Source organism: Mirounga leonina, unplaced genomic scaffold (assembly GCF_011800145.1).
Source record: "Mirounga leonina isolate KUSES-001 unplaced genomic scaffold, KU_Mleo_1.0 Mir_197, whole genome shotgun sequence".
In the NCBI taxonomy this organism is placed as follows: Eukaryota; Metazoa; Chordata; class Mammalia; order Carnivora; family Phocidae; genus Mirounga; species Mirounga leonina.
The window spans coordinates 4,486,820-4,499,366 of NW_023270494.1; the positions used below are offsets into that span (position 1 = coordinate 4,486,820).

The window sequence follows — 12,547 nt, forward strand, 5'->3', positions numbered from 1 at the left end:
ATTAAGTGCTTACAACAGGGCCTAGCACAGAGTGAGTATAAAGTGTTTGATGGTGACACAACTGTGTTAAAACGATTACTTGCTACCTTTCATTCACTAAAGACGCCTTCAATTAAAATAAATTAAACACATTTCCTGGTTTCAAGAAAAGAATAACTTGATATAACCCTTCCTGCCCATTAAAAAAAACTAAATGCTTCCTCATTCTAAGAAAAAAATAAAATGTGGAAAAGGGACAGTAACAAAATTATGTCCACATGTCCTCAGGACACAAGAATGGGTGGAGGAAGCAGAGGGGAAAGGACTCCATGGAGGCCCCAGCCTTGCTTGTGGGACGACCCTCTTTCCGACCCACCGTCAGGGGTCCCCGCCACGGGCTCGGGTGGCCCGCTGGGGCTGCTGAGGGCCTCACTGCCCAGCCCCTCCGCCTGGGCAGCATCTGGAACCACAAGAGCCAAGGATGCTGCCTGTTTCTTGCACAATGAGGAGGTCTCTGAGGACGGCGCAATGGAAGGCGGAGTCCAGCGGGGCACAAACGTTATGCCTTCTTCTTCCAACTGACGAAGATAGTATTCAATTATTTCTTTTCCCTTTAAAATAAAACCAATTTTAAGGTTAGTATATATTCAACATTCAAATTATTCATCTCCCACAGGTCTTTAAAACACTAATAAAAAGTGAATTGCTACAGAATAAATCTATGAAAAAGTGAAATGCCTTTGTGTTTTTGTTTTTCATAATTATTTTACACTTGATCTTAGCCAAAAGGCCGAGAAGCGATTTTCATAATTATTTTACTTCCTCCTCTCCAATGGTCTAGGAAATAATATCTAAAGAGATGGAATTTTTTTTATGACTAATTAAAAGCACCGATTCATCACACTTGTACTCAATTAATGCTTTGTGTCTCAATCCAAATTTTTTCTAACACCCTGAAAATAAAACAAGCCTTCAAAAAGCACTTAGAATCCAACATGGATACACTTCACAACCATATTCCACACCAACACTGAGCAGCAGTATAAAAATGAGAAGGAAAGTGTGGTGCCTGGGGGGGGCACAGTCAGTTAAGCGTCCGATTCTTGATTTCAGCTCAGGTCATGATGTCAGGGTCGTGAGATGGAGCCCATCAGGCTTCGCACTCAGCAGGGAGTCTGCTTGAGATTCTCCTTCTCCCTCTGTGTCTTCCCACTGCGCTCATGCACTCTCTCTCCCCCCCGCACCTCCCTCCCTCTCAAATAAATCTTTAAAAAAAAAAATGAGAAGGAAAGTTTTTCCACGGAAGGTAAACCTAATAACCCAAGGCCTGGGGATCCCCAAGAGATCCCCGGCAAGCACCTCCTCATGCAGCACCTCCTGCCCACAGACCGAGGTGGCAGCTGGGGGCGCTGTAAGCTAGCTGCTCCCGCCTCACCCCCCCACCCCCCAACCCCAATCTTCCAGTGATTCTAAGCAGAGGGCGTCATGGCCTGTGGCTACATGCTCCTCCTTACCTCCACCAGCCACCAGCATCATCTGAACCCGCATCCAACCCTGTACCTCCCTGGAACACAGGCTTGGGGAAAAGCCAAAGTATTTCCTCGTCTTGAAATGGCTGGGCTCCCTGACTAGCCCATTTCCAGCCTCCTGAAAACACTGCCAGCACCTCGGAGCACCTCAGAGGCTCCTGCCTCCCCGTTTCCATAAAATCCCAAACTGGACTCACTTTTTTAATGTTGCTGGTATATTGTTTCATTGCAATTTTTTCCACTGTACTTTCAAAACCAAAGAAAGATTTAATATCTAAACTTGCAGACTGTTCAAAACAAGTCCAATCTTCATTTTCAGGGTGAACCTGTAGATAAATGAGAAGTCATTCCCATTAACTATGCTGACAACTGACAAGGTCATTTGCTCATCAAGTGGTAACCAAAAGAAAACATTTTATTTGACTACTATCATTATCATGAAAGCACCAGATGGAAAAATTACACAGAGAGGTTTAAAATCATGAAAAGACCTAAATCATATTTCTAAAATAGTCTAAAAAAAAAAATTCTAAAAATGACTGTGAAAAGGAGAGCTTCATTTTCATTCTTGGTTCATTTGTTCATCACATTTATTGAGCAGTGTTCTCCATCATAAACAAAATGAAGATCCCTGCCTCATGAAGCTTACAGTCTGAAGGGGGAGAATGGCAATTAGCCATAAACATAAGAGGTAAGAAATTCTGTCGTTGTTGGAAGACAAGTGCCAAGGGAGAAAGGAACGGTGGAACAGGTTAAAAGGACCAGGGTTGGGGGCGGGGGCGTGGCGGGGAGGAAGCAGAATTAAATAGGGTGTTCAAACTGGCTTCATCCAGAAGGGCAGAAATGAGCACAGACTGAAGGAGGTAAGGCAGGAGTCAAGCAGAGATGCAGGGGCGGGGGGGGGGGGGGGGGGGGGGGGGGGCAGAGGGTGCACTTGGAGCAAAGGTCCTTAGGGGAAGCACGCCTTCGTGACCAGGAACAGGCTCGTGCACAAGGAAGGCAGGACAGCAGATGTGTGATCAAGAGAAAATGCAAGGCCTTGTAAGCCACTGGAAGGCCTCTGGGCTCCTTCTCTGAGTGAAATGCAGTAACACTGTAGAAAGTATGACATGATCTGATATACTTTAAAAGGATCATTTTGGATTCAGCACTGAGGATATGTTGTAGGAAGGTAAGGGAGAAGCAGAGAGACCCTATTAGATTCTTCTAATAATCTGGTAACAGAAGTTATTGAAGATGGTGTGGCAGATAAAAGCACTAAGCCTGATCTTAGAAGTATGCATTACAGGTATGCTCCCTCCCTTCCCAAAGTCTGCATTCCACCACTTTGCTTTTACAAAAGATCTACATTTGTACTGGTTTTGATAACCAAAAGAAATCCAAAGAGGATTTCCGCTTTTAGGAAAAAGGGCAAAAAGCGAAAATAGCATTCACCATTTGTTTTGCAAAAGCTGTTACAGAGGCGACTCGTACCCCAAGCCCAGCCCGGAGACTGCCACCAAGCCCCCTGCCAGAGAGCCACACTCAGCATCTCAGCATCAGGACTCCAGAGCCTAGAACTGTGTCTGTAGGCACCTGGGCTTTATCTGCATTTATTTTGTACATTTGTTAGCAAGATGTGTCCTAAGGTCTCAGAAAAGCTTAAAGAGGTTATTTTTTGAGTCTAGGAATGCTAAAAAAAACTTCCATATAAATTCATGGTAATTTGCTGTTTCGCTTTGCCCCATTTCGGCTTACGAAAGAGTTCACAGAAACACTCTACTTTCAGAGAGTGGAGGAAAACTGTATCTCGGGTCTGTCCATATACACTTCTAAAGTGTTAGAGTGGCGCCAGAGATGAAGGGGCATATAAAGTAACATTTAAAGACAAATCAAGGGGCGCCTGGGTGGCTCAGTCGTTAAGCAACTGCCTTCAGCTCGGGTCATGATCCCGGGGTCCTGGGATTGAGCCCCACATCGGGTTCCCTGCTCCGCGGGAAGCCTGCTTCTCCCTCTCCCACTCCCCCTGCTTGTGTTCCCTCTCTCGCTGTGTCTCTGTCTGTCAAATATATAAAATCTTTAAAAAATAATAATAAATAAATAAAGACAAATCAAGACATCACTAGGCTCCCTTAAATGCTACGACAACGTAACCCATTCTGAGGTAAACTACACCTGCCAGCCACCTTGCGGATCCCACCAGTGAGAAATGAGTGACCATATGTGCTGAAGAGCTGCCCTCTGAGACAAGGCAGTGGACTGTGTAAAGAGGTGGCCAAGCAACCCCCCACAGCACACGGCAGCCCGCACTCGCGTCCTTCCCCAAATGCCGGGTACTCACGGTGTAGCAGCAGTGCTCATTGATGATGACCCGATTAGAAAAGGTTTCATTGTGAGCCTCAATGTGCAAAGTACGTTCTCGAGAATTCAGTGAGTTTTTCTGGACAAAATAAACATAATCAACTCCTGCAATCTTTAGAAAACAAAATAAAGAGAAAAAGGGCTTATTAATAATACCAAACGCAACAGAAGCTGTGAACGTAAGCTCATCTAGTTTGGGGATGGCCTTTCTAAGGTGTCCCCGCAGGTACCTTTTTCAGCAGCCTTGGTGCGTCTATGTCCAGCTTACAGCGCCTTTCTATAACGTGAATAGCCCCGTCTTCACTCTTGAACTCATTCACAGTGTCACTGTCCACAAACATTGGAATCAAAGGACAGGTAGGAAACCTCCTTTCGTAGGCCTACGAAAAAATTTTTTTAAAAAAGTAATTGAACAAAGATGCAATCTGACAGTTTGTCATTGATAGTCTCCCTGGAAAAAAAGCATCTCTTAATACATGTCAACATGTTACATTAGAGTCCTCTTTCTCTTTACATCATAAGCTTTCATTAAAAAAGAAAAAGACATTCTATGTTCATGGATTGGAAGACTCAACGCAGTAAGATGTCAACTCTTCCCATACGGATATAGAGGCTTAACATAATTCCTACAAAATCCCAGCAAGGCTTATTTTTTACGCTACAGGCAAGATTATTTTAAAATTGATATGGAAAGGCAGAAGAACAGAAATAGCTACAACAATTTTGAAAAAGAAGACTAAACTGGGAGGAATCACTCTACATGGTATGGTATTAGCGCGGACTACACACCTACAGTAATCCAGGCTATTGGTACTGACAGAGGGACAAAGAGATCAATGGACAGATTAGAGAGCTATAAATTGACCCACACAAATATGCCCAACTGATTTTTGACTAAGGTGCGATAACAATTCAATGGAAGAAGTATAGCCTTTTTTTCCAACAAATATTACTGAAGAAATTGCACACCGACAAGCAAAAAAAAAAAAAAAAAAAAAAAAAAGGACCTCGACCTGAACCACACACCTTATATAAAAATTAACTCACAATGGATCAAGGACTTAACCATTTTTGTAACCTTCTTGAAATGACACCACTATAGGGGCGCCTGGGGGGCTCAGTCAGTTGAGCGTCCAGCTCTTGGTTTCAGTTCAGGTCATGATCTCAGGGTCATGGGGTTGAGCCCTGTGTTGGTTCCACACTCAGCACAGAGTCTGCTTGAGATTCTCTCTCTCTCTCTGCCCCTACCCCCCAAAATAAATGAATAAACTCTTAAAAAAAAAAGAAATGACACCACTATACAAATGCAGAACAGATTAGTGGTTGCTGTGCGGTAAGGGCAGGGGGGATGTCGGTGTGACTGTAACAGGGTAACAAAGAAAGATACTTGGAAAATGTTCTGTATCTTCACTGCATCAACATCAATATCCTGGTTCCGATGATGTTACTACAGTTTCCCAAAATGCTACCTATTGGGGGAAAATGGTTAAAGAGCACATGGCCTCTCTCCATATTATTCCTTATGAATAAAGTATTATTAATAAATCATGAATCTTCAATAATCTCAAAATAAAAAACTAAATTAAAAATAGAAAGTTTCACTTGCTATATATAATTCATCCAAACTTTTAGAACATGCACTCGGGCACCTGAGTTTGCTGTGTGGTGTGTGGTGGTCCTTGAAGACAACTTTGCTGAAGACCTTGCTACATTCACACTAAAACCTAAGCTACCTAGCAGCTCACAGGGGTGCATGAGCAGGAAACCACAGGACTCGGGATGACAAGTCCTGGGCTGTAAGAAGGAGCATAAAAAAGAAGCCCAGAGCTGGGCTCACCAGTTCACTGAACTGATGCTCCTAATAAAGTGACAGACGTCACTCCTCCGTCGGGTTGTCCTAAAATGGTGGGGGGGGGGGGGGGCTGACTTCCCACCTTAATCACAACCAAGCACAGATTTAAGAAGAAATGTATGGTGTTAAAAAGATGAATGAAAATCTGAAAGCAACATGGACTGCTCTGATTTTACCTCTAACAAGGAGCGAGTGGTTTGGGGGCACCACCATACTAAAACCACCACCTTTCACGGAGAAGTTTCCTGACGTTCCCCGTGAACAGGTGTGAAGTCTGCACAGAAGTAATACTCCGATCACAAGAGCTGCACTGAAAACCCACTACAGCACCAGAGCCACCTATTAATCCCTCCACCTGGTTTTCACCAATCCTGCTCCAAGTGATGCTCAATTCTCTGTTACATATCTCATCTCCTCTCCATAACATCGTAGGGTTACACCAATCTGAACACTTTGGGCTGTGCTCCTGCCATCTACATGTTTACAGGATCCCACGCTAGGGAATGCTGGAGGGAGGGGAAATGAAGCAGACAGTTCAGGAAAGGGAGTCAGGGTGATATGAAAGCATACTGAGAATACGCAAGGTATAAAGGCTTGAGGAGAAAGAGAACACCCTCAGCTTTGGTGAGTTGGTGGTTTGGGAAAGCTTCATGGAGGAGGAAGCACTGACATGGCCTCAAAGTGTGGGAAGGTCTGTCTGTCGTCAGCAAGGAGGGGAGAGATTTCCAGGAAAGAGAACCCAAGAACGCAGCCTAAGGGAACAGGCACCCAAAGCTGGCAGAGGGGAGGGAACGGGACTGTGATAAGGCGGGTCTCCACTGAGCACTGACCACATGGCCAGGCCCTGCGGGCACAGTGCTGGCCGCCCTGGAGCTGACCTCCTCCACAGCGGACAGAGAAGGAGGGAACTCTACCATGTGACCAGCGTCGCCTTTTCAGAAAATTAATGACCGTCTTGCACAGGGCATCTGGAAAGGAGGCAAAATTTACATGGCCACCAGTTATATTTGCTTTTTAAAATGTTTTTACTTTGGGAGTCAAAAACATATTCTTCATATTTATCTACTCCCCTCCTCCACTCAAATATATTCTGAATCCCATTACTGCTACAATCTTGATAAATCACACAATATTTGTCTCTTAATGCATTTTAAATCAATAACATCTAAGAAGTTTATCCAATTGCTCAGACAATACCACAGATAAGTCTCAAGGAGGCCCTAAAATTTGTATTAAGCACTACACACATGAACAATTCTAGAAAAAAATGTGCTATCATTTGTTCTACAGATACTGAAAACCATCTAAACTGACTTCTAAATTGTAACACATTAAAAAAAAAAAAAAAACCACCAAAAAACCAAAACCTGGCTTTGTACATTCCAGCACTATGACATACCAAAAAACTGAGAACACTAGGGCTTCAAACAAAACAATTCTTTTTAGGTTACGTAAAGGGTAAAGCAAGGACTCACCAAGAAAAAACGTAAGCTAGGGTCTCTCCTACTGAAGGACTATTAGATCATTTTCAACATACCCACAACATCTTCTAAACCCCTGAAATAGAGTGGTCAGCACAGGGCATTTCCCACACGGCCTAGCCTCTAATTCAACACACAGTACAAACTTTCCGTGCCCTGTGAAGTCATCCAGCCGGGTATTCACAAGGGCACACTCACCTGTACCTCGGCCAGGTGGCATTTCAAGTACCCCGGCTAGGAAGCATCTACCTTCCTCCCTCCACGGGCTGGTCTGCGTCCGTCACCCTGCCCCAGATGTGTTACTTAGCCACAGTGCAGACACCAAGTCCCATTTTTCTTCACATTGCCTAAAACAATGTCACTGTTCAATAAACATTCTTTGAATTATGGAATAAAACCTTACTAAATAAACCAATGAATCCAGCTTTTTGTTTCCTGTGCTCATTTACCTGGGCCAATCTTTCAGAGATATATAAGGTTAATGAATTCTGCATTCTGTTAGCACAGAAAATCCTAAATTTCTAGAGGGTTGTGGAAAAGGAAGACTGCAGAAAGTGTCAGTCTCTGAAACTGCTTACAGATACCAGACCCCAGGTTTTCGGCACAAACTACAATCTATAAAGTTGCTACAGCCTCTGAAAAATAGAGGCATTCTAGTTTTAGCCACAGGAAGAGCCTAGAAGCAATGACATATCAGCAGTCACAAGAAACTTGGCATCTAGAACCTGGTTTCTAAATACCACTCCCTACCACAAAGGAAGGCGTGCACTGTGAAGAAGTGGCTGATTACAGGTCTGAAGGAAGGAAAGGTCAAGGTGAATCTGAAGTACTATCAGAAATCGAGGATGTGCTCAGTGACTGATGGGGACATGTCAAAAGGACACAGAGGGCGCCTGGGTGGCTCAGTTGGTTAAGCGTCTGCCTTCGGCTCAGGTCATGATCCCAGGGTCCTGGGATCGAGCCCCGCATCGGGCTCCCTGCTCAGCGGGAAGCCTGCTTCTCCCTCTCCCACTCCCCCTGCTTGTGTTCCTGCTCTCGCTGTCTCTGTCTCTGTCAAATAAATAAATAAAATCTTTTTTTTTTTTTAAAGATTTTATTTATTTATTTGACAGAGAGAGACAACACAGGCAGGGGGAGTGGGAGAGGAAGAAGCAGGCCTCCCGCCGAGCAAGGAGCCCGATGCGGGGCTCGATCCCAGGACCCCGGGATCATGACCTGAGCCGAAGGCAGACGCTTAACGACTGAGCCACCCAGGAGCCCCAATAAATAAAATCTTTTAAAAAAAAATTTAAAAAAAGGACACAGAGACCGGCCTGAAGGGGTTCCCCTCCCCAACTTTGGGGTCATTTGAGCACCAGAAAGAGAAAAGATAGTAAAGCTTTATAAGCCATAGAGTGATACTCAAGAAGAATGGGCAGGGGAGGAAATCTTACAGGAAAATGTCACCTAATAACCACAAGAGCGAACGACACAATTAGAGAATCCCAGTAGTGCAAGCACTAATCCTCAGTCACGGGTTCAGACAAGGACCACCAAAGGGCACTGGTGAGGGGGGTTGTTGGATGAGGTACCACAGTCTCACACTGTCATCCTGCAGCTTACCATTACACAGAGGTGCCTTTACGTTGGAAAGATCTAGTAGATATCACCTGGACAGAACAATTCAACTCAGGACCAACAACGGGACAGCCTGACAAGCTGATGGGACGCAATGGAAGCACACACAGCTCACACAGTCCTCACAACAAAATGGTGAGCCTGGAGCTCATCGTGAGGAAACAATCAGATAGGTCCAAGTTACAGAACATTGTACAAAACCACCAGCCTGGACTCTTAAAAATAAGTGAAAAATGCTAGTGTCTTGAAAGATGAACAGAAAAAGCAGAGACCAATCAGAATAAAGGCAATTAAAGAGACAGGACCATCAAATGCACTGGCTCTTTGATTAGAATAATAACAGCTATACAGAATATTTAAGGAAATGTGACCATGCATCACACGTTAAATAATACCATTCTGTCAGTGTTAAATTTCTCGGGTGTGATGATGATGACCGTTAAGTAGAATTTCTCTTCTTAGGCAATACATGCGTTAGTATTTAGGGCAAAAGTGTTAAGATATACACAGCTCACTTTCAAATGGTTCTGCAAAATATATACCGTGTGTATGTGTGTGTGAGTGTATATGTAAGAAAGAAAGCAGATGTGCTAATTTATCTAAGTGGAAATGTATACAGGTATTCACTATACTTCCTCAATTTTTTAATCATTTTTTAAATATTTTATTTATTTATTTGAGAGAGAGAGAGAGCAAGTGAGCACAAGCAGGGGGGAAGAGGGAAAAGCAAGCTCCCCACCAAGCAGGGAGGCCGATGTGGGGCTTGATCCCAGGACCCTGAGATCGTGACCTGAGCCGAAGGCAGACGCTCAACCGACTGAGCCACCCAGGCACCCCACTTCCTCAATTTTTTTAAAAATTGTAATTTCTCAAAAGAAAAAGTTGGGGAAAATATTAATAGGAGAAGGTAACTTTGGAGGGGGAGGGCCATATGGAAACTAGCAGCGCTTTTGCACATAACTGACTGAATATGACACTGTCCTATTTCATACCTGAAAATGTACAAACCTGAGGTTTGCCCCGGCCTCAGCCCAAGGTGAAAGGCCGGGTGTGCAGTCCACCAGGGACATGTGCCTCTGTACAGTGGCCCCCTACCCAGTCCTGCCACCATAGCTCTGAGGAGATGCAGGTCCAGAGAGCTCCAGCTTCTGGTTGTTCAAGAGAAAACAGCAATCTGAATTTCTATGTGAAGCTTCCCTATTTTTAAAACCTCGTTTGGGACAATGAGCCCACATAAGCAGACCTGCGAGTCTCCTCTCTGCACAAAGAAGTCTCTCCAGGAGGGGCGCCTGGGTGGCTCAGTTGGTTAAGCGACTGCCTTCGGCTCAGGTCATGATCCTGGAGTCCCGGGATCGAGTCCCGCGGGCATCGGGCTGCCTGCTCGGCAGGGAGTCTGCTTCTCCCTCTCCCACTCCCCCTGCTTGTGTTCCCTCTCTCGCTGTGTCTTTCTCTGTCAAATAAATAAATAAAATCTTTAAAAAAAAAAAAAAAAAAGAAGTCTCTCCAGGAGAACTGAGCAAGAACCCAGGCTAAAGCTCACATCGGGTCCAAATCACCGCCTCAGGAGAGCTGCAGGAACTTCCAAATGTCTTCTTTTTTGTGACTATCTGCAGTATTATCAAGTCACTTCCTAATCACACTCAGAATTTATCAAACACAAAAATCAAGAAAGGCTGAACAAAATTAACTCTTCCAGAAGGAACTTCTCCAGAGAGAAAGAAATGTTCTTCAATGTCTCTTAAAAGGAAAAGTTGCTCTCGCAAGAGAAATAACTATTATAATCATTTGTTCACTCTTTTTGTTTAACAGAGCAATTGTTTCAATAATAAAAACAAAACCAGGGCCTGATCCATTTGCCCTGGGAGGAAAGCTGCCTTCTGGGTAACTTAGCTTCCTCCTACCTTCCTACTACACCCACTCTTCCTCTTTCAAACGGGATTTCTGAGACTGTAATTTGGGAGCCTGGCAACAGTACTTTCAGTTTTTAACCAATCTTGGAATGCAATTTTGAGACATTAGAAGCTTGTACTGTGCTAAAGAAAACCATACTTTAGTGAAGACATTTCAACTTGAGAATTAATGAGCTTACCAGTGCATTCTGCCAGGAAAACCCATTTAAAAGAAATTCCATTTAAACAATCTACCTTTAAATTGAACTATGTTCATACACAATTTAGCCAATGAACTAGCCAGCTGCTTTCTGTGTAACAACTTGGATATTCTATGGCACTGGACATGACATCAAACTCAGACACAGATCTGGTTTTACCCCAGAAAGAATCCGAAAAAACCAAACATGGCTTAAGTGTGTCTCAGAAGTCGCTGGTGCTCAAGGAAGCAAACATAAAACCTATGAAGACAATAGGGCAACCTGACCAAAGTCCCTCAGAGTTAGGATTCCATGATTCATAGACTATCAAAGCGACAGGGACTTACAGAGGGCCTACCATCTAAGGCATTATGTTAAGATCCCAAAGAACACAACAGTGGAGGACACAGGGATGGGGCTTCTTTAGAGGCAAGACATGAAAACATACACTGCGTACAACAATAGAAAAGAAGACAGGGAGGAGGTGGCAAGCGTCAGGGAACTGTATTTATTGAGCTAAAACTGCTTGAGAGAGTCAGAGGGAAAGGGCTTCAGGTTGGGTGGTGAAAGGCTTTACCCAGAAGTGCATCTGCAGAAGGGAACATTCCTGGTGGGAGGAACCAGAGCGAAACCAAAAGGGAGCAAAGCACAGGTGAACCCTAGGGCAGCCTTTCAGACCTGTTTACACAACGGCAGTTTCTCAAAGCTGGCCCAAACACAGGAGGTTGCTCCATGAAGAGCTTCAAACACCTGGTCTGCTGCTGAAACTTGAAAGTATGTAAACAGCTCAGCCAACTGTAGATATGAAAAGTGTCAACCACCCAGGGAACCTCGGAGCCCTGACACTGCATTTACTCACAAGTCAGTCCTTTGTGGGCTCCTGAATTCCACCTCCAATATTACTTCTATTTAGTCCGCTACTAAAGGGGTTCCAAGTTAGAGGCTACCTGTAAATGCATGTGTTCATACTTATCAAGATATTTATAAACTTAAATTTTTGAAAATGTGAGCCCTTTTAAAGAAAAGCTATAATCCTGTTAGTTATGTTATAGTTCATTCATCCAAATACTTCACGACAACCCTATGAGATGAGCGATTTTCAAAGGAGCGCCAGAGCACGAGCAAACGCATGAGGGTAGCTCGGTGCGCACAACCATGGCAGGGAAGCGCTGCATTTACAGCCAAGTCCTGTCCTCAATCACTGTCTTCAGTGAGACCCACGTGTCAAGCCACGGCAGACTGGAACACCCACTGGGAAGTTCAAACAAGAACATCCAACGGCTCTACTAAAGCTAAAAAGAGATCTGTAAAACTCTCATCGATCCCAAGCCGTATCCCTCTGAGATTAAACACATTTGAAGTTTAAATTATGAATTTCATCTCAGAAAACCTCAAATCCCATGGTTCTGGTCACACATTCTTTCCAGGTTCTATTTAGTATGGAGAAGGCGTGACTTCAGCCCCCGGTGCTGTGAGCACTAAGGACAAGGAGGGCAGGGTGATGGATGCCGCAGTAATCCGGTGAAAGCTTGGATTCTCTCCTAGGGCCTCCCCGTTAGAGTACGAGTGCGCTGCGGAGGACACAGCTACCGTGGAAGAACAGATGGCAGACGTGCCGACGTGCTCCCAACTGCAAACACTGGAGCCCGTTTTCACCAGG

The 12,547-nt window shown here is 44.3% G+C and overlaps 1 protein-coding gene across 4 annotated transcripts in view; it reads right to left on the bottom strand.

Moving 5' to 3' along the window:
- The window catches only part of SEC14L1 (SEC14 like lipid binding 1), a 52,831-nt gene that overhangs the window by 15,385 nt on the left and 24,899 nt on the right, over nt 1-12,547 (bottom strand). For 3 of the 4 annotated variants that reach the window (XM_035025913.1, XM_035025916.1, XM_035025914.1), the window contains exons 3-6: nt 4,079-4,228; nt 3,829-3,960; nt 1,706-1,834; nt 356-590 (exon numbers count right to left, since the gene is read on the bottom strand). In XM_035025913.1, coding sequence (XP_034881804.1) covers nt 356-590; nt 1,706-1,834; nt 3,829-3,960; nt 4,079-4,228 — 646 coding nt within the window. The remainder of the gene's footprint in view (nt 1-355; nt 591-1,705; nt 1,835-3,828; nt 3,961-4,078; nt 4,229-12,547) is intronic. The other variant, XM_035025915.1, reaches the window with a different exon arrangement.